At 44.8% G+C, this 21,348-nt stretch overlaps 1 protein-coding gene across 1 annotated transcript; it reads right to left on the bottom strand.

The window, feature by feature from the left end:
- Positions 1-574: 574 nt before the first annotated feature.
- Positions 575-20,371, bottom strand: RBM44 (RNA binding motif protein 44; the record flags this gene model as incomplete). The annotated part of the gene is made up of 15 exons (XM_084228157.1): positions 575-698; positions 836-981; positions 5,089-5,377; positions 8,783-8,856; positions 8,954-9,033; positions 11,001-11,129; positions 12,182-12,296; positions 14,177-14,261; positions 14,482-14,676; positions 15,148-15,324; positions 16,477-16,535; positions 16,750-18,341; positions 18,851-18,906; positions 19,924-20,027; positions 20,249-20,371. 15 exons carry the CDS (start codon positions 20,369-20,371, stop codon positions 575-577), a joined length of 3,348 nt encoding a protein of 1,115 aa, XP_084084283.1.
- Positions 20,372-21,348: the final 977 nt, after the last annotated feature.

The raw sequence follows: 21,348 nt of genomic DNA, 5'->3' as shown, positions 1-21,348 counted from the left end.
CCTATACCCTGAGAGCCCCAGAACCACCAAAGAACCACCCAGAACCATGCGAAGCCACTCCTGAACCCTGCAAACTAGGAGATGAATGTTGTTTAATTTGATAAATTTTTGAGTAACGGGCTTTGCACTAATAGTGAATTAATAGGGTAGGTTTGCCTTTAAATTAACATTATTTTAAGCTTACTATTCTTTTTATTTGAAAAGAAAATGAAATCAATAGCTTATAAATAATAACATAACATTTTAAGTAATAACACGTAAATATAAAAGACACGATTGAGGGTCTCCTTGGTGGTGCAGGCGGTTGAGCACCACACTGTGAAGCTGTCCACAGCCTCTGCAGCGGCGCTGGATCCTGGCCGGCTGGCGAGAATCCCACACGGCACAGCAGACCTCTTCTGTCCCTGCTGCTCCCCTCAGCAATGTATTTTGTCAGTCTGTCTGTTCTGTTCCCGGCTCTGTCTCTGGTGAATGCTCTCGCCCTGCCGCACATCTGGCCTGTACCCCGGTTCTTGTATAAATAAACAAATCTTTAAAGGACACGATTGACTTACCTCTATTGCGACTTTTATTCTTAACTAGAAGCAGAATTTTTCAAAACAGATGAAGTCATTTCCACAATAGTATTAATAGGTAAGCCGTTCAGAAAACCTTTATGATTTATTCTTACTTCTTGAAGAGCATCGATAATATGGTCTCTGTGTAAAAGGAAAATGTGTGTGAGTATCTGTCCTTTTGCACAGTAACACCTGCTTAATATAGCTAAGTGATTGAATTGAACTGTATTTCTACATGAAAAATTTACAACCAGTTAAAATATAATTGCAGGCATTACCTGCTAACTTCTGGATGTAGTTCAGTCAGTCTCTTCATAATCTTGGTAAAACTACGTAGATTCAATGTATTTGGAGGTATGAACTGAATAGGTATATCAGGCAATAGTTTAGCAGATTCAATCTGTTTACAATTCTTCTTGACACCCTAAGTATTAAAAGGTTTTCTTAAAATCAGTAATCATTACATAGAGAAATTCCAGCACAATTAAATAATAAAATTACAAAAAGTAAAATTAAAATTCCTATGATATTTATTTTTTATTTGGGATTTATTTTATGAGACTATTTATTCCTGGTAGGTTTACTTGAGCTGTGTTCAATAGCAAGTTTTAAAAAACCACCAAACGGGGCCTCCCCGGTGGCGCAGCGGTTGAGCGCTGGGTTGCGAAACTGCGCCCGGCCTCTGCGGCGCCGGTTCGATCCCCGGCTGCTCCCCGGCCAACGGAGGAGGGTCCCACATGGCGCGCAGACCTCTCCTGCCGCCCGCTGCTCCCCTCAGCAGTGTACTTCGGTCCTTCTGCCTGCTCTGCTCCCAGCTCTGGCTCTGGTGAATTCTCTCACCCTCCCTCCCGCGCTTCTGACTGTGCCCAGTGCATGTATAAACAAAACAAGCAAACAAACCAGCAAACAAATAAATAAAAAGCATGCCTCTATTAAAAAAAAAAAAAATTAAAAAAAAAAAAAACCACCAAACGTATTTTCTTATAGTAATGATAAAATACACAAGATTATGTCTAAATCAGCTTTCCTTAACTGGCATTCCTCATCTGAACTGCGGAACACAGAAACGATGTAAATTAATTTTTCAGTCTCCCCAAAGATAGGATGTAACTAGAGGCATCCACTCCAGATAAGCAGTAGAGTATTTAATTTGTTGCACACAGTGGACATTTTAGGCTTAGGGTGTGGTTTCATTCTCCTACCCGATGTGACAGAGGTTGGTGTACGTGGTGTCTATGAATGCTCTACATTTATTTACCGAATATGCAGTGAACACTAGCTGTGTGTTTGGGGGGGAGGGGTGGTGGGAAACCATGGATATAAAATAGAACTCCCTCCGCTTACAAATCTTAAAATCCATTTGAAGGGACAAAATTGAAATAACTAATTACTCTTGCCATGTGAGTAGGCTAAAATTGTAGGAAACCACTATAAACCTCAAAAGCATTATAAAAAAATCAACACTTTAAAAGCCTAAACAAAAAGTCAGAGAAAGATGTACAAACTATTAGCTCTGACTTATCAGAATGTTATTATGTCACTTATTTGCTTATTGCCTTATCTCCTCTACATTTAAGCTCTTCAAGACCACTGATTTTTGTCTGTTTTGTTCACTGCTACTTTTCCGGTACCTACAACAGAGCACACAATTGGTGTGCAATGACTACTGAATAAATGAATGTTTGAGATACAATAGTTTAAGTGATAGCTGAAACTGCAGAGTTGATGAGATTTCCAACAGAGTCAGATGACTGTCAAACAACAATGGCTACTGTTTTTTGGGTGCCCTTTCCATGCCAGGCACTGTTCTGAGAACTTTCTGTGTAACTTATTTAAAGCTCACGGTATTTGTGAGGGAGGAGCTATCCCCTCACTTAAGACAGGGGTGCTCAGATGCAGAGGTCAGATAACTGCCCAGGCACGTGACAAGGGGGGAGCAGAGCCAGGTTATGGATGTGTGGCTCTTTATCACCACTATTCTCATCATAGATAACGAATTATTTTCTAAATGAACATAAGGAATACATGTCAAGAACGTGATGAAAAAGGAAGGTGACAAGTAACTCTGGAGAGGTAGAGCGCTTGAGGGCAGAATCTAACAGATGACCACGGAGCTTTCCTATGCACACACTCTAAGGCAGGCCTCTCCTCCTCTACCTGGGGTGCCCCAACGCCAACAACCCCACCCCCTGCCCAACCTAGTGCGAAGGCCCACCGCTCCAGCTGACTGGGCTGAGGGTGCTGTAACCCGAACTAACAAACGCCAAGATCACAGATGGGTCCTGTGAACGCATGTGGAATCGGAACACAGAGCAAGCGCAGTAATCAGTCATGACAGGCGTTCGAACTGGAAATAAATTTGCTGCAGCTGGAAGGAAAGGACACGCAGTCAGCTGGTGGCAGGCGCCATGAGTAGATGAGGCCACCACCCGTTCAGAGAAGCTGGAGAGCGGAGCACAGAGACCGGGCAAGAAACGTGCTTCACACGAAGAGGAGGGGGAGGCCAGGTCCCCCCATCTCCAGTTCAGGACCCCATACTGTTCTCCTCTTCCTCCTGCAGTTAGGTTGGATGAACCCCACATTACACAGTGTCCTGGGATAGAAGGAAAAGATGTAAAAAAAGATGACCCATACCAAAAAGAGCAAATGCTCAAAAGGCAGGCAGATGGGGACAGAGCAGGGAATCGGCCACTGGTCACAGCAGAAAGAGTCGTTCAAGTGCCAGTTTAGACCCCGAAGTCAGATTATTAGGACAAAGAAGGAATACCAAAGAAATCAAGATACTGAATATAAAAAACTATTTAGGGGGAGGCCTCCCCGGTGGCTCAGCGGTTGAGCGCTGGGTTGCGAAGCTGCCCGCGGCCTCTGCGGCGCCGGTTCGATCCCCAGCTGCTCCCCGGCCACCGGAGGAGGGTCCCACATGGCGCGCAGACCCCTCCTGCCGCCCGCTGCTCCCCTCAGCAGTGTACTTCGTCAGTCTGCCTGTTCTGCTCCCCGCTCTGGCTCTGGTGAATCCTCTCACCCTCCCGCGCTTCTGACTATACCCAGTGCTTGTGTAAATAAATAAATCTTTAAAAAAAAAAAAAACTATTTGGGGGAGTTGGACAGTAAAATCAGAGGGCAAGTAAGGATGGCAGCTTCCAAAGAATGAGAAGTCGTGAAAACCTCGGCAGGTCTTGGAAGAGTTGGGCGTGAATGTGAGTGGCGAGAGGGCGCTGCCGGCGAGAAGGGATCGCCGAGGGTGCACACAAGAAAGCAGGCAACCCCGGAGTTAGGGCGAGAGGGGGTCAAGGACAGAATAAGAGATTACTTTATTTCTTAAGGGGAAAATCTGGATGAATTTATATGACAAATATTTATTCTTTCATACATTTATTAAAAATGGATTGGCTCAGCTCTTATCTACAGATTCAAAATAGCTCCAATGCAAATTCAAGGGGGACTTTCAGTCTATACCGACAAATTGAATTATAAAATGTACACAGAGAGGCAAACAAACTAGAATAAACAAAACAATGTTGTGAAAGAAAAAAGCTGGAGGATTCATTCTGCCGGATTTCAAGACTTACTAGGGAGCTGCACTGATCAGGACAGCACAGCCTATGGAGACAGAGACATACAGGCGGGAGTGTTCGCTTGGTCCATTTTTTTTTTTTCCATACAGGTGCCAAAGGCAATTCAATGGAGAGTCAACAAGGATGCTGGAGTAATTCCACATGCAAAACCCACACCGCACACACACACTATATACCACACACAACCAACACACGTGTGTACCCCCCCCATGTCCATCTGTACCTCACACATTATATGACAGTTAATTCAAAATCTTTGTGACCATGGGTTATGCAAAGATTCCTCAGAGACAACACAAAGGTACAAGTTAACAAGAAAACACTGCTCTGAGAAAGACACTATTAAAAGAATGCAAAGAGAAAGTAGAGACTGGTGAAAATATCTGCAGATCGTAAACCTACCGATAACAAATTTAATTTAGAATATAAAAAACTCTTGAAACTCTTAAGACAACCACCTAATAAAAATGATCAAAACATTAACAGGAATGAGCTGCTGAGACAACAATGTGGGTCCATGTCAAATTCCTGAAACTAAGTGACAGAGGCCAGGAAAGAGAAGACTGTAAGCACAGGAGACAGCGCGGGGCCACAGACACCTGCCTATTCTTTTTTTTTTTTTACTGTTTTATTTTTAATTTTATTTATTTATTTATTTTTATATTCCCCATACAATTGCAACCCCCTTATTTTGACCCCAATCCCTCCTTTCCCTGCCCGCTCTCCCATAGTGACACCTGCCTCTTCTCACAGGAGCAACAGGAGCAACTTACCAAAGTAAGTTGGGCTGAACACCCAAGGTTAGAAATGATACTGATGCTGTTCCTATTCCCCCTTCAAGACTGCGGAACACACACACACACACACACACACACACACACACAGAGTTGCATGAAGCTTGTAGCTGCAGTACAGCATACCCAAGGACTGTTTAAGGGACAGGTCAGAGAACTAACCTTCTGGTCGGAAGGGAAAAACTCACTGTCTTGCTCAGATCCCAGATGCCGTGGCCGGGATCTGGGCAGTCGAGAGACATTGGTGGCGGAGCCGACTGCTCTGCCGGTGCTTTTCTCCAATTTATCCAAACCAACCCGACTCCCACTTCTGGAGGAGAGTGGTGCTGCGCATTCTCCGGGAGCTTTGACAAGCCGCACATTTACTGGTTTTCCCTTTATTTCTGTTCCGTTCATTTCTTTCACAGCCATCTTTGCGTCACTGCCTTTTTTAAAAGCAAGAGATGCATATCTAAAGCAGGAGAGCAGAAAACCAAAAGGTTCTTTGTTAATCATTTAACACTGCTTCAAACTTTAGTAAGAACTGGCTGAGATGCACCTTCAGGATAGCCATTCTTAAAAACAGAAGTGACTCTATCCTGGGGTGTCATCTCAACTTGTATAAATATTTCACTCTTTACTAAGGATTTCTGTGGAGATGAACAATTCTGAATTTTTACCTAATTTTTTGAGGTCTTGCACTTTGTAAGAAAATAAATAAAATTTACTATACTTATCTTGGGATTAGGAAGTTTATTTAAATAAAAACAAATTAAAGATGGGAAATAAAAGGTGTAAGCATTTCCTACAAATTGTCTCCTATTAATTTTATATTAAAATTGAATGCAGGGGCCTCCCTGGTGGCACAGGGGGTTAAGCACCACACTGTGATGCAATCCGAGGCCTCTTCAGCATGAATTCGATCCCTGGCCAGCCAGGGAGCTACCCACGCGGTGCAGCAGACCTCTCCTGCCTCCCCCACTGCCCCCCTCAGCAGTGGATTTCAGTCCATCTGCCTGTTCTGCTCCCTACTCTGTCTCTGGTGAGTCCTCTCATCCCTGTATCTCTGGCCTGAATTCCAGCTCTTGTATGCATAAATAAATCTTTAAAAAAAAATGAATGCAAAAGGTTTACAAAACTTTTAAATGACAAGGTTGAACAGATGAGCAGTCTGGGTTATCCAAACTAAAAAATTTTTGATGAACCCTATACACAAATATAAACTTCAGATGTCTCAAAGGCTTAAAAATTTAAATGTAAAAGGAGGGCCTCCCTGGTGGTGCTAGGGGTTAAGCACCGCACTATGAAGCAATCCACAGCCTCTGCAGCGGCTGGCCAGGGAGAAACCCACATGGTGCAGACCTCTCCTGACTTGCCCGCTGCTCCCCTCAGCAGTGGATTTCGTCAATCTACCTGTTCTGTTCCCCACTCTGTCTCTGGTGAGTCCTCTCACCCCCTGCATCTCTGGCCTGTACCCCAGCTCTATGTATAAATATATAAATCTTTTAAAAAAATGTAAAAGAAAAAATTTGAAAACATTTAGCAGAATATATGAAAACATCCTTATGACTTGTAGTGGAAAAATACGTAGGCCAGCAATAGTTGGGGAATCTCCAACTATTCTCTGGGCATCGTCACCAGAGAACTGAGCTAGCTGGGACAGGCTGCACCTCCGAGGGCACCAGCCCTAGGTGGTGGCCGTGAAAAAGACAGGCAGCAAATCTAAAAAGAGGGATTTTCTAAAAAATCTCGGGGATTACAAGTAAATTTTTATAACCTCCTTGTATTTTTATATCTATTTTCTAAGCTTCCACACATGTGCAAGACTTTGAGTAATTAAAAAAACACAAACTTGGGCCTCCCCGGTGGCTCAGCGGTTGAGCGCTGGGTTGCGAAGCTGCCCGCGGCCTCTGCAGCGCCGGTTCGATCCCCGGCTGCTCCCCGGCCACCAGAGGAGGGTCCCACATGGCGCAGACCTCTCCTGCCGCCCGCTGCTCCCCTCAGCAGTGTCCTTCGGTCCTTCTGCCTGCTCTGCTCCCTGCTCTGGCTCTGGTGAATTCTCTCACCCTCCCGCGCTTCTGACTGTACCCAGTGCATGTATAAACAAGCAAACAAACAAATAAATAAATAAAACATGCCTCTATAAAAAATTAAAAAAAAAAAAAAACAAAAAACACAAACTTGTATTGCATACTTTAAAGTGCTAAGAAAGTAGATTTTGAAGTTCTCAGAAGAAAATTTTTAAAATGCTGTAACTTTGTATGGTGATAAATATTAACAGTACTATTATAATGAGCACTGTTGGAGGCGGCCACCCTGCGTAGTAAGCGGAAGGGCCTTGACCCGAGTCTCTAAGGCATGTGAAAACACATGCGTCTCGGAGGAAAACCTCTGAGTGACAGGACTTGGTGTTGAGAGCCTGGAAAGTGACCTGCGTGGAGTCAGGCTTGTACATCTCCACAGCCTGAGAATAATAAAATGGAGAGATCCTGCACAGTAAGCAGAAGGGCCTTGACCTGAGTCCCTAAGGCATGTGAAAACACATGTGTCTCGGAGGAAAACCTCTGGGTGACAGGACTTGGTGTTGAGAGCCTGGAAGTGAACTGCGTACATCTCCACAGATTGACAACAACAAAATAATGAGCGAACTTCCCAGGCTCAGGCTAGGAGGCGATAAGATTATGTGTGTGAGAACTAACCGCCTGGTATCCTACTGTCTGAAGTAAATAGATAATAGTAAGAAAATAGACTAATCATTCATACGTGTTATCATTATGTGGTATGCTTTGATGTTACACCTGCTACAATTAAAATAGTATATAATAAGCACTAAGACAATAAAGATTTGCTGCATGCTGGACATGACAGTCCCCCATGTCTGATTTCCTTCACTGTCGCGGGTCAGGACTCACTAGAAGTCCACAAGCACTTTGCAATATATACAAAATATCTAATTTTTATGTTGAACACCTGAAAAAAAACACACAAACTTTTGAAGAACTTATCCCCAGGCTGAAAGACTCTTTCAGTCAAGCCACTCTTAGGATCCCAACACTACTCTGCTATAATGAAATGTATTAGCATAGCAGCAGGACAAATAAAAAAGCGTATGATCTTAAGTTACTCCATTTAACATAAACCGAAACATATTTTTAATAAATTTCAATCCCAACTACAAATAGATTCCTTTTGAAATTAAGATTTTCATATCTGAAATAAACAGCTATCTTTTTACCAGCGAAACAAAGTCATTCCCACTAAGCTCTCGCCATCATTACTTGATTCTGTCGAATGTTCTCGCAATGCTATGAAACAGGAAGTAGGAGCACACATGCTGACTACATGCAGATGATGAAGCTATCATACATAAAAGCATCAACTAAGAAGTACTTAAAGTAAAAAAATAACAAGAGTTAAGTACAATTTTCCAGCGCCTACCATGTACCAGGCCTTATTTAACTAATAAAAGCGTCCCAGCTATGCATAAATAAATCTTAAAAAAAAAAAAAATTGAATGCAAAAGCGACCATGAAGGGACCAGGATCTGCTGCCGAGGTGCAGACTTTTTCAGCAAGCATTGATGAAGCTGGCCCTGATCCCACGCCTCGGCTGTGGGCCTGTGCTCTCTACTGACGCACTCCACGTGCCCCTGCAAAACAGCATAAAGTGCACGGAGACCAGCTCCCCTAGATGTCATCAGCGAGGCAGAAGCCACGACAAAGGGCGAATCTGACCAGACGGCCCCCCTGAGCGACCGCGGCTCCCCACTAGCTGCAGCTCTCTGCGGCGGGGCACCCCGGAGGGGACAGTCCAGGACAAAGTCTCTGGCACGGCAGATACCCAGGACATGTGTCTTTACTGACTTTGAGAAACATACCTGTAATTAGTAGCACCACCATAAACTGCAATTTCAGAAACATGGTATTTTTGGAAATGAGACCTTAAATCAGCCTGGAAGAGAAGCGGGAAATGTAGCAAAATAACAATGACCCAAATAGACACAATCAGTAGATTCAAAGGTGAAGCTGAACAAACAGCCCCGGCATACCTCAGACACGGAGGGGCAGAGGCCCCCCACATGTATCAGGTGGCCTTTCTCTCTGCGCAAGGGGTCAGCGGTCTTCGTTTCTGCGTGCGGTAAAACACAACACACAACTCATGACGACCTTCACAGAACTGATGATTTTTCGGAAAAATGGAAAATTATTTAATATTTTATTTTTTATCATCTCTAAGGTTATTAGCAAATACCAACATTAGACAGGAGAACAGAGCGTAATCTTTAGATTTCTGGGTCTTAATCACATCATCTTAAAAACGAAGCGGCTAGACTGGTAGCTCAAAAATGAATCAAAAGCATTATGAACAGAGCAATCAATTACATTGTAATTCGTTACATCCCATCTGTGAAAGTGTCTCCCTTTTGTCTCTGGCTCAGAGAACTGCTGGCTGAGGTGCAGGGTGCAGGCCTCACTCACATCAGCTGGCTCAGGCTTCCGAGCACACACTCTTGTGCTGGGAAAACACGATACTGAGAAGCCTTGAATGAGAGGCGTGAAGGTGCTGTTCCCAGCTCCATCAGGACTTACCTAATAAATCTGCACCTCAGGCCCTTCATCTATAAACTGAGGGTAAAATGGTACCTTCCCAGTACTGCCGGGACAGACGCTTTGATTAATAAGGCCTGGGACAGTGTCAATGGCAGTGACAAAAATAACCCAAGGGCAAAAGAGAGGGGCGGGCAAGCAGCTTGATTTAAACAGCGTATTTTGGAAATCACAAATATTAGGCTCATAGATGTATTTTTTTCTGTTTGATAAAATAATTCATAATTTGTAGACTACGTTTTTCTGGTCTCTGTTTTGACCAGAACCTGGTCTACAGTAACACAGGATTCACTACATTGACGGGCCTTCAAGTTACTATCAAAATCCGCAGCTTGGGCCTCCCCGGTGGCGCAGCAGGTTGAGCGCAGCACTGTGAAGCTGTCCACAGCCTCTGCAGCGAGGGGTTGATTCCCGGCCGGCCAGGGAGATTCCCACATGGTGCGGCAGACCTCTCCTGTTGGGCCCGCTGCTCCCCTCAGCAGTATTTTCAGTCTGTCTGCCTGTTTTGCTCCTTGCTCTGTCTCTGGTGAATCTTCTCACCCTCCTGTGCCTCTGGCCCGTACCTGAGTTCTTGTATAAATAAAAATAAATCTTAAAAACAACCCCCCCGGGCCTCCCCGGTGGCGCAGCGGTTGAGCGCTGGGTTGCGAAGCTGCCCACGGCCTCTGCAGCGCCGGTTCGATCCCCGGCTGCTCCCCGGCCACCGGAGGAGGGTCCCACATGGCGCGCAGACCTCTCCTGCCGCCCGCTGCTCCCCTCAGCAGTGTACTTCGGTCCTTCTGCCTGCTCTGCTCCCCGCTCTGGCTCTGGTAAATTCTCTCACCCTCCCGCGCTTCCGACTGTACTCAGTGCTTGTGTAAATAAATAAAAAAAAATACTAAATCTTTAAAAAAAAATCTAAGGATTATTTATACAAGCGGGATAAACACCCCCACGAGACGACTGCTATCACACAGGATAAAAGCCCACAGACGCACACAGGAAGACAGGGAGGGAGGGGACCACAGGGGCTGGCAGAGGGCAATGATCACAGGTAACAGAGGAAATCGCAGGTACAACAAGCAGTTAAAGACGATTTCAAGGTGAAAAACATCCCTAGAAGAGGCTGAATTCCTAAAGAGAGGGGAGCCAATCAGACGCAGTCCAGCTGCCTGACAGAAACTGGGGAGCTTGTTCCACCAGCCATGGACCCCACATCATGCCTCAGGCTGCTGCAGAGTAGAGGAGCCCCGAGGGAGCCTGGTGCCAGCTGTGGACTGGAGGAAGGAGCTGTGGGCCCCCACCGCTAACTAAGTCACGGGCGTGTGCACTCAGTAGGCAGCGTTATGAAGGAGAAACGAACATTTATAAACTGATTTGTCATAAAGGGGCCCACAAACAGGAATACTGAGACAGTTCACTGGGTGCCCCCAAGTCACCCGGAAGACAGGATACACTATTTCACAGATAAGCCAGTGACAATGGCCAAGCGGGCAGGCAGGAACTCACCGAGTGCAGACTCCGGGCCCTCTCTGTCCTGTCCCGTCTGACTTTCCTGGATTCCTGAGAGGCCGACCCCAGTCAGGTTCTCTTGAGCATCAAACCAGGCTTCACTCATTTTGGCACAGTTCTTGCCCTCTGAGAATGGAGCACAGGCACACAGGAATTACGCGTGAAGTTCAACTTCTGAGAAGTTAGCTAAAAAGCTTCTCAGAACAAATCAGTATGATGATTAATTTTACGTCTAAATCTGAAATTAATTATTAGCAAAATAAGAGAACCAAACACAGAGACTCTGAGCGGCCCAAGTAAAATTATTTCTCGGTCCGAGTGACATGCTGCCTATCATTCCCAGCTTCTTCTGTCTAGTTATCTATACATATATATATATATATATATATATATATATATGTTTTATTCGCTCTAGTTATATATATATTTATATATATATATATATATATATATATATATATATATATATACACACAAGACATCTATAGCATCTTTATGCACAGGAGGACAATGAGTGTCTTTAAGGCGGGTCAAGCAGCGTTACACTCTCCATGTCATCTAACATGGAATTATTTAGGAATGATCCTGTTTTTTTCAGAGGATCAAACGAAGAGGAACTATACATAATTTACAAACACAAACTGGACAGAAGAATTTTCAGATTGGAAAACATGAATCAGAAGAGTGAAAGGCTGTTATTATTTGCACTATCAGATATATTAAATACCCTTACGATGTCAAATAGATGTAATAAAATAACATTCACGATCAACATTACTCATATTCAGCCAGTTAAAAATGTTTGTTCTGGGGCCTCCCCTGGTGGCGCAGCATTTGAGCGCTGGGCTGCGAAGCTGCCTGCAGCCTCTGCAGCGCCAGTTCAATCCCCGGCTGCCGGGCGAGGGTCCCACATGGTGCAGCAGACCTCTCCTGTCACGCCTGCTGCTCCCCTCAGCAGTGTATTTCTTTGTCAGTCTGCCTGCTCTGCTCCCCGCTCTGGCTTTGGTGAATTCTCTCACCCTCCTGCACTTCTGACTGTCCCCAGTGCTTGTATAAATAAATAAATAAATCTTAAAAAAAAAAAGTTTGTTCTGACTTGACGAATGGGCACTGGGGTATTTTAAACCTTGTAATTTGTTTCCTGACAACGACACCCGGTAACACGTTCTCACACTGACCTCTATCGTCAAGTCTCATCTGATGCAGGTCCATGCTGATGTCGCCACCTTTCAGCCCTCCTCCCTCGGGGGAGGCGTGCCGTGCAGCGTGACCACTGTCAGACAGCCAGGACACCTGCGGGTTCCAACAACAGGACTAAGCGCGGTGGGACGCGCACTCCTCGCTGCTGCTCAGCCCTCACGCGTGGAGGTTCAGAGAGCAAAGCCATTCCCAGCCCGAATTTGCAGGGAGCGAGCTGAGTCTGCCAATAAATAACTTGTTGCTTTATGTCGGTCACAGAGTCTAGGAGAACCAGGACTGAGCAGAGTGTAGGGAAGAAAAGCTGGCGCTACCATCATTTAGCAGGTGTGGTGCGCACAGGACGTGAAGTATTTGTTGGAGGAATACATATATTTTTCACATTAACATTTAACAGTTACATATTTATTTTAATGTGTGTTAATATGTGCCTTTTATTGATGGGGAGTAATACCGCTTTCCCAAACATAACAGTAAGTTACTTTACATACACATTTATTTCAAAAGGAAAAATATTTAAAGAAAAATAGAACAAAAAACAATCTAGGTAGCGCAGCTACAGAAAATGGTGAATTTGGCACAGAAATAGCTGTGACTCAGAAACACGCCACGCCACACTGGCTTTCATGCATGACCTGCTAATTTAGTTATTAAATGATATTACATGACATGTAATACAATGTAATCCCAACTTAAAATACTGTTTGATAGAACTAAGGTCATAAAATTGTTTTATCCTGTATCTTTAAAAAATAATTTATTGTTCTCAGATAAGTGGGTTCTACTATTGGTACCTATACAATAATGGGAAAAATAAGGCCTCCAGAACATTATACATTTTTAAATAGACAAGTGGTTTCTGCAAACTAAGTAAGAAACTTGAGGATATAAAAATATGGTTTTAGATATGTTAATTCTTTTTGGATAACTTTTTTTTTTTTTTAAAGAGTAGGAGGGCCTCCCTGGTGGCACAGGCAGTTGAGCGCAGCGCTGTGAATCTGTCCACAGCCTCTGCAGCGCTGGTTCGATCCCTGCTGGCCTCGGAGCAACCCACATGGCGAGCAGACCTCTCCTGTCTCCCTGCTGCTCTCCTCCGCAGTGTCTTCGGTCAGTCTGCCTGTTCTGCTCCCCGCTCTGTCTCTGGTGAATCCTCTCACCCTCCCGTGCCTCTTGCCTGTACCCCGGCTCTTGTATAAATAAAATAAATTTAAAAAAAAAAAGTATAAAGGTTCTTTTTTTTAAAAAAAAAGAGTAGGAAATACAAAATGTTGTAGGGTGGTCATTTAGGTTAATAGAAAGGAATCAAAATCAATCAAATCTCACTTGTGGCTCTGAAACGGATCTTTCTTAAGACCAGCCAACACCACTACCTCAGGGTCACAGCCTAAGTCAGAGAGCCTCCCTCGCCCACGGCTCACCTGAGCCCGAGCTCTAACCTATGTTCTACGCCCTCTCACACGTTAGCGCCCCCCCCCCACCACTGTCACCTGACAAACACACTTCCTTGGGGCAATGAGAGATCAAGAAAACCCGATGCCAGGCATTTCAAAACTGTTGAGATCATTTCAACGGAGGAATTAAGACCCTGCCCTGCCAGCGAGTGGTGTTACTCTCTGCAGGAAGGGAAGGCGTACTAGTTGTAACCACAGGGGAGGGATATGCCGGGGAAGCCGTAAGTCATGTGACGTGCCCACACCCACCGTGACTTACACCTACTGGCACAGGGAACAGCATCACTAACTTTCATCTTCAAAAATCTCTTGGTTTGATGACAAATTATGCGTCACTCCACTTAGTATGTACCACTGACATCTGTTTCATCAGGACGTAATGCTCCTCCTAATCAGGGACAGCCCTCACGTGGTAGCAAAGTAAGCCAGTTGAGTTAAAAGAAGGATGAAATTTTGAAATTTTAAATTTACTTTAAGTCATAACATTAAAAATACACATTTAAGAATTATTTTTAAAAATCTCACTTGAGAGAGAATCTTTTTTAGGCTCGAAGAAACGTCAACATCACTTGTACTTTGATTATCTAGTTCAGAATCTGCTCCTGAAAAGCTGAAAAGATGAATATTACATTAGAGAATTTATCAATGTTCTGTTCACTTAACTTAAAAGTTAAGTGAATTAGGCAATTTTAAGATCTAATGAGTCATAAATTAGATGAACCAGAACTTACACACGGGCGTCTTCTTTTATTAGCTGTGAAGAGAGGAGGAGGAAAGGCCTTTTAGTTTAAAATGTTTCCTGTCCAAATGAAATAAGAAATTGCCCCTACACTATACCTACCCTGCACGCAAAGGCAGAGAAAGCAGAGAGCAACTTTGATTCCATGGACAGCGGGGGCAGCTCTTCCAGTGGCACGCCCTGGTCTATTTTTTCTTTCAAGCTCATGTATCTAACTTTTAAATCTCCCAGAACAGACAGCAGTGCTGATCCTAACTCCTTCTTAGCCGTGTTACTTGATAAATTCCTGTTTAAAAGGTAAGTTCACAAAGCTAAATTATTTAGACCCTAGTCATCCACTTAACAATTATATACTTCATTCTAACGCACCAAATCTTAAAATGTTTTCCTTTATAAAACTAGTAAAATAAAATCAACCACAAAGGTATATCTTTCCAAGGACAGCACAGGCAACCTCTTATACAGAAACCAAAAAGAGGAGGTGGCAGAGTGGCAAGCAAAACCCTCCAGCTGACTTCATCTACACGTGAACTTTATAAAGGAAAATCAAACCGGCCCTGTTACTGGCCCCACACCCCAGCACGCACTGCTGCCTCCCCATGAGATAAACGTATTTCCCCCAGTCCAGGACTCCTAGACCAGCTAACAAACCCTGTTAGTTCAAAAATGAAAATTAAAGTCATATTCTAGAATTAAAGCTAGCCACAAATTTCTAAGAGATTTTCCTGAATAAAAGATACAGATTTAAAATAATCACCCTTTTAATCCGCCCCAGTTTTCCATTACAAGCGCGTACATGTCACCGCACTGGCGACGGCACATCTGGTAGTGAGCGTCCAGCAGCTGCAGCTCTGCCCTGGCGGCCCTCTGCACCGCGTGTGCACAGCAGCTCAGCGGCAGATTCTTCTCCGTCTCTTGGGAAAGTTGAAATTCCCTTTGAAATAAAAGACGGGATTAGGTACGGCTCTACAGATTTTTTTTGCATTAATGACATGGCTCTATCAACAAATTTTAAATTTCTTACATTTCCCTGTCAAGTTTAAATCATTTTTACTGAAGATGGAAAGGCCGTGGGAAGACAATATAGCTTCAGCAACCAATCATGTCCTAAGTCAAAGCTAAGTGCACTCTATTTAGAAGTCAAGGAAGCAGACAATTCTCAAAGTCATGTATTTTTTTTTTTTTACCAGAAAGAACTTCAAAGTAAAGTACTGATTTTATTTATCCAGAATCAATAGGTTTTCAACCTAAATCAAGTCTTGGCCAATATATTTTAATGTGATAAGTGTTGTATATAGAAATTGCTCTTGAGTTATCTTTTTAATAGAAAAGATAATTTACACTTCTCCCAAATAAGGATCATTATTAGAGGCAAGTGTTTTGTTGTGTTCTCTATAAAAAAGCTCCAATCACTACATTTTTTGGGTGTTAGGAGTCCTTGGTAAACAGCTCTTTCCTGGCGGTTACTTCCAGCTGTTACACTACTTCTGTCTCTGGAAACTAACTCTTCTATTTAATTTTATAGGGCTGGATACCAGATTAAACTCATTAGAAAAATGAAGACTAAAGGAAAACGCAAGTGACCTCAGAGCATTTTGACAAGGAGCTTGAGTTCTCAGAGATGTCCTCTTTTGTCTCCCCTCCCCCACCTACCTCTTCTCCATGGGTTCTGAATTATAGTGGTCTTAATAAATACAATTATACAATGAATTAAAATCAAGATTAAAACATCCCAATGAAAGTAGCTATCTATTCCTTCAAATATATGAGATTTTTCAAAGATACTGTTTCGTTTGGTTTATGAGGGGATCACATGAAAGAAATGGAGAAATGAAGTTAGTAGGAATTTGGGCTGGATAAAGACGCCACGGGTTTCGGAAGGAATTGCTGATACTGAAGTCTCAGTGAGAGGTGTTTAACAGCCTATATGGTGTTAACATTTATCTGCCTGCAGGTGACTGGCTGAAGTCGGTTGCTGCTTGAGGCCCTTGAAGCTGTTACTCTACATGGCTACACACGTTCACGAAAAGCAAATCACTACTTTCTTTTTTCCCCATGCGGATCTGCAAGCGTACATTTGACTTACCTTTCAGGATGTTTCTTTACGTCTACATTATCAAATGTGTTTCTTAAATCCAGGGACACCTGAAAATAGGATTTTAAGTCAAATTAGAAACAGGTACCCGCCGCGCCTAGCGCTGTGGACTGGCTTGGGAGTCGGTGCACTTTCCCTTCAGACAGAGCTTTTTCATAAAAGCCTCGGGAACCCGGTATAATTTAAAGAGTCAAACATTTTTTATCAGCATATGCTTCTTCATAAAGTCAAATAAAATCTCAGTATTCATCCTAATGGTTTTACCTTACGGAGGACACCCCCATCGGGGTTCTCATTGTCCGCTGTGAGAGATTCTCCCAGGGGCCCCTCCGTCGCGGCTGCCAGCGCGTCTCTGTTCCCCGGGCCGCGCCGCCCGTCTGTGTTACAGGCCACGCTTCTTTCTTTCTTACTCTGCCACTCACCAGGCTGCTTTTTATTCATCATCGTTATCCTGGTGTTACTGGATGTGGAAACCACAGAAGGGCTGGCGCTCGTCGCCCTGCTGGTAGTGAAGCAAGCCCTGAAATCAGTGCTGGCGTCGACGGCCCGAGTGGCGGTGACTGTGCCACCCGCTGCCTCTGTCCGCGCCCCACGGCATGTTCCTTCCGCGCTCTGAAGGCAAGTTTCACTCTTGGTGTTGCCTTTAGCAGCTTTCAGGGAGGCCTCTTCGTCCACTGCCTGATCATGTCTGGTTGCAGCTCTCGGTACAGTAACAGAAAAGCCCAAGGCTTGGTTAGGGGCGCTTTGCAGGCTTTCATAGAGGGAATATGCATCAGAAATTACCGAATCATCAAAAAGGGAGGAGTAGGAAGCCTGACAGTCTTGACAGGGCTGGAGCGATGTTTTTAAGGCTTTGTCCGGTGGTAATACACTAGGATTTTCAAGGTCCTGTAACATTTTGTTCTCAAAAACTGCATTTCCGCGGAACTCTTTACTTTCAGGTACTGGAAGTTTCAGTCTGCCAGTACAAATTTTAGTTTTTAATGATGTTTGAGGGCTTAAGAAATCACTCTTAGATTCCTGGCTTTCAAGAGGACTACTCCTTAGTACAGTCTCATCAAATGCTGTGTGGTACATTAAACTCGCCTCCTGCTCTTCACACTTGTCATGCACTGATTCGTGATACTCTCTTAGTATCATACAATTCTGAAACTCGGAGACACAAGGTGAATTTCCTTGTCCATCAACATCAGCTGAATCTAACGAGGTGCTACAACTGCTCCCTGCCCTAGCACGGCTGCCTCCCAGCTTGCCAGCGCCCCCCACTTCATTACCCGACTCTGCGGATCTAACACCGTCCCCGCGGGGCGTGCTCACTGCCTGTGTCTGGCCGAGAGACAAGCGGCTGCTTCTCAGCTCTTGCTCTTCCGCACTGTAATACTCCTGCTGCGAGTCCTCATCTAGGTCACCCCTGGGCGTGTCTTTGGCAGTTTCTTTATGCGTTTCATCTGAAACCCTGCAGATTCTGCCCAAATCAACAGTCTTATTGCCTTGATGTTTCAAAATATCAAAAAGCACCTCCTCTCCTTTCTGCATATCAGAATCTAACTCCGAGTTTAAATGAGTAAGATTTTCATCCTTTACTTCCGACTCTGAATAATGGATAAAGTATGTCTTATTCAGGAAAGGAAAGTCACCGTCTTCAAACTCACTCGACCGAGAGTGAGCGCTCTCTGAGCTCGCATCCGGGCTCGCGGTGAAAGATGGCTGCGACCCACCTACTCTGTCAGTGTCACTGATTTCTTTGCCATTCGCTCTTTGATCCAGTGCCAGGGAAGCCCGAGGAAAGGTCAATTTGGCTTTATGACAATGATTGGAAAGTAAGAGATTTTCTTTCTTAGAACCGGAAGCATCATCTGAAGGAAGAAAAAAGTTAGCAGTAAAATCACAGGATCTAGACATTAGGAAAGATGTCAGCTGTGACCTGGTCCAAGCCCTCCTCAATGGAGGCGCACCTCTCACATCACCCACATCAGACATCCCTGTAGTTGCTGCCACGAACTAGACTGTCTCCCCTCCCCCCAGAACTTGCATGTTGCCGGTAACATGACAGTGACTATAGATGGAAACGCTGGGAGGTAACCGGGGCCAGTCATGTCATGAGGGTGGGGCCCCGGGCTGGGGTCATTCCCCACGCCAGGAGACACCGCGAGCAAGCACCACGGGAGGGCGCCACGAGAAGGTGGCTGTCTGGACAGAGTACCAGGACCCACCCGTGCTTACGGCCTGATTCAGACTTCCAGCTCGAGCAGGGAAGATGGCCTAGAGTTTGAGTCACCAGCGTACGATGTTTTGTTAAGGTGGCCTCAGCCGACCACGCCAGTAGCCAAGATTATTCTCACTCTTTCAGTGGCAAGGCGGTTACCACTGATAAAGCAGCCACTGCGAGAGCTGGGTGCCTCCCACTGCGAGCCATAGGCACTGCAGAAACAAAAACCGGCTCTGGACCTGAATACTCCCGGCTTTCAGAGTCAGAGACAAGAAAAGCACATAAATGTAAACAGCTAGAGAGTGCTCACTAAGCTGTGTCGAGCAAGTGAGTGCTTAAGAGCAGCAGATGTCAGAGAAAATTGACATTTAAAAAGTATTTTAAAAAAGGTATTTTAGGAAATCCAGCAGCATATACAAAGCCAGCTGTGTGAAAGAACGTGGTGTTCTCAGGGAAGTGCAAGCTAGCGTGTCAGGAATGACAGGGCTGTGAGCATTGAGGCCTTTCCTGAGTCTGGCTCCAGAAGGGCCGGGCGAGCGGAAGTGAGGGCAGATACCACCGGCAGGGCTAGACTGAAGGCTCAGAGGGAGACCAGAGGCAGACCGAGCGCGCAGAGTGGAGCTGGAAAGGAAGTGACTGGTAGTAAGTTCCGTGGGGGATTAGAACTGTCGAGGAGGAAAGGAGAAATTAGTGGCTTTCAAATACTTTTTTTTGACCAAGAACACAATCAGGGCCATCTCAAGAAAATCCACTACACGTGTGTGTATGTGTATAAGTGAAACAAAAATTTTAAAGAACAGCAACTACCCCAACTATGTCCATTGTATTTGGTATTTTCTATTCTATTTTATTAAAAAAACTGATCCAATCAGCGAAACTGATTTCATGGCTCACCAAGTGGTCACCACTTATTTAAACATCATTCAAAGACAGTGGTGAGGTTTACAACTTGGGATCACAGCTGAGTAGGGCAGATGGAGCTGAAGAGAGATTTTCTGAAGAGAAGACTTAGGGGAGGAAGGGGCGAGGGGAGGTGGAGAAGGGTGCTCAGTGCACTGCCGTGTTTCTGGGGGGAGGGTCACGGCGAGCCGCGTCATCTTCCACTCTGCACACAAGCGGGCTGGCTGCGTCGTCCTCGGTTTGCACTGGAGCGCCTTATAGATTGTGGATACAAATTCTTTGTTTTTCATATTTATGATGTAAGTGATTTTTCCTCATTTACTGCTTACCTTATCCCTCTGGGCATGGAGAGCCAGCTTATGCGGTGAATGATGACAGCAAACATCACCCATCCCACGCTGGGACGGCGCGGGGACAGGCGGCCAGGAAGCCCCTGTGGAGCTGAGGGCGCCCAGGGCTCACAGATGTGCCCGTAGCCGCTCAGCTCCCTGCCGACGGGCTCATCACAGCTGACACAACCACTGCTCCTCGTGCCCTGCCACCCGCGTCTCTACTTCCCCCGTCGTCTTCTCACCCAGTGTGGGGATTTCAGCACCCATGGTGGTGCCGTTCCCTTCCTTGTCAACACCCAAAGGCCTTCCAAGTATTCCTTACAGGTGCCACAGTCTGCAGCACAGGCAGGAAGTGCTCAAAGTACAACACCTCAACCTTCATCTCATCACCCTTGGGGTTCCCCAGAACCCTGAGCACCTCGGCAATGGTGGGGTTCTGGCCCATCACATTCCCGAATAGGCTGTATAGGAGCTTGCCTCCCTGTTTGGTCAAACAGCTGGAAGGCCTCGAACTCTGCTCTGGTCCATGGTGAAAACATGCATCTTGACTGCTCAGCTCTGTGAGACCTCGCCTATTGCTTGTCTTTGAACTTTTTCTAATACCTTGTCATGCCATAATTTTCTTTCTTTCTTTTTTTTAAAGATTTATTTATTTATACAAGCACTGGGTACAGTCAGAAGTGCAGGAGGGCGAGAGAATTCACCAGAGCCAGAGCGGGGAACAGAACAGGCAGACTGATGAAATACACTGCTGAGGGGAGCAGCGGGCGGCAGGAGAGGTCTGCGCGCCATGTGGGACCCTCGCCGGTGGCCGGGGATTGAACTGGCGCTGCAGAGGCTGCGGGCAGCTTTGCAACCCAGCGTTCAACTGCTGCGCCATGAAGGAGGCCCTCATACCATAATTTTCAAGATTATTTAATCAGTCCTTTCTCCTCTGACTTCTGGCTTTTGTATCTCTGCTATTCCAGACAGTAAAAAAGTACTCGAAAATTTATCCCAATCTTGTGTGCATACACGTGTATATGTACCACTTAGCCTTTTTGCACTACTTAGTATAAACTTTCTCTTTTGCGTGATGTAGGAATCTAATTGTTCCCCCCAAACAGAAAGTCAGTTGTCCTAATGTCATTTGCTGAATAATTCAGGGTTTCTGTTTTGACTTGACATAGTGTTTTTGTCATGCCCTGGAGTTCTAATTGCTTCTTTCTGCACATATTGTTTTGATTACTATAGCACCATAGGGTATTTTATATCTGATACACTGCTTCTTTCTTCCTTTATTATTAAATTTCTTTAAATTTTTTTCCCCTTAATTATCTTTTCACAGTTTCTCCTCCAGATCAGTTTTTAAAATCTTTTTGTGTGTGTGTGTGTGTGTGTGTGTGTGGAACCTTTTGAATTGCATAGTAAGTTCTACTGGGA

Source organism: Talpa europaea (genome assembly GCF_964194135.1).
Source record: "Talpa europaea genome assembly, chromosome: 1".
NCBI classification, from domain to species: domain Eukaryota; kingdom Metazoa; phylum Chordata; class Mammalia; order Eulipotyphla; family Talpidae; genus Talpa; species Talpa europaea.
This window is presented reverse-complemented; position numbering and strand designations above follow the sequence as displayed.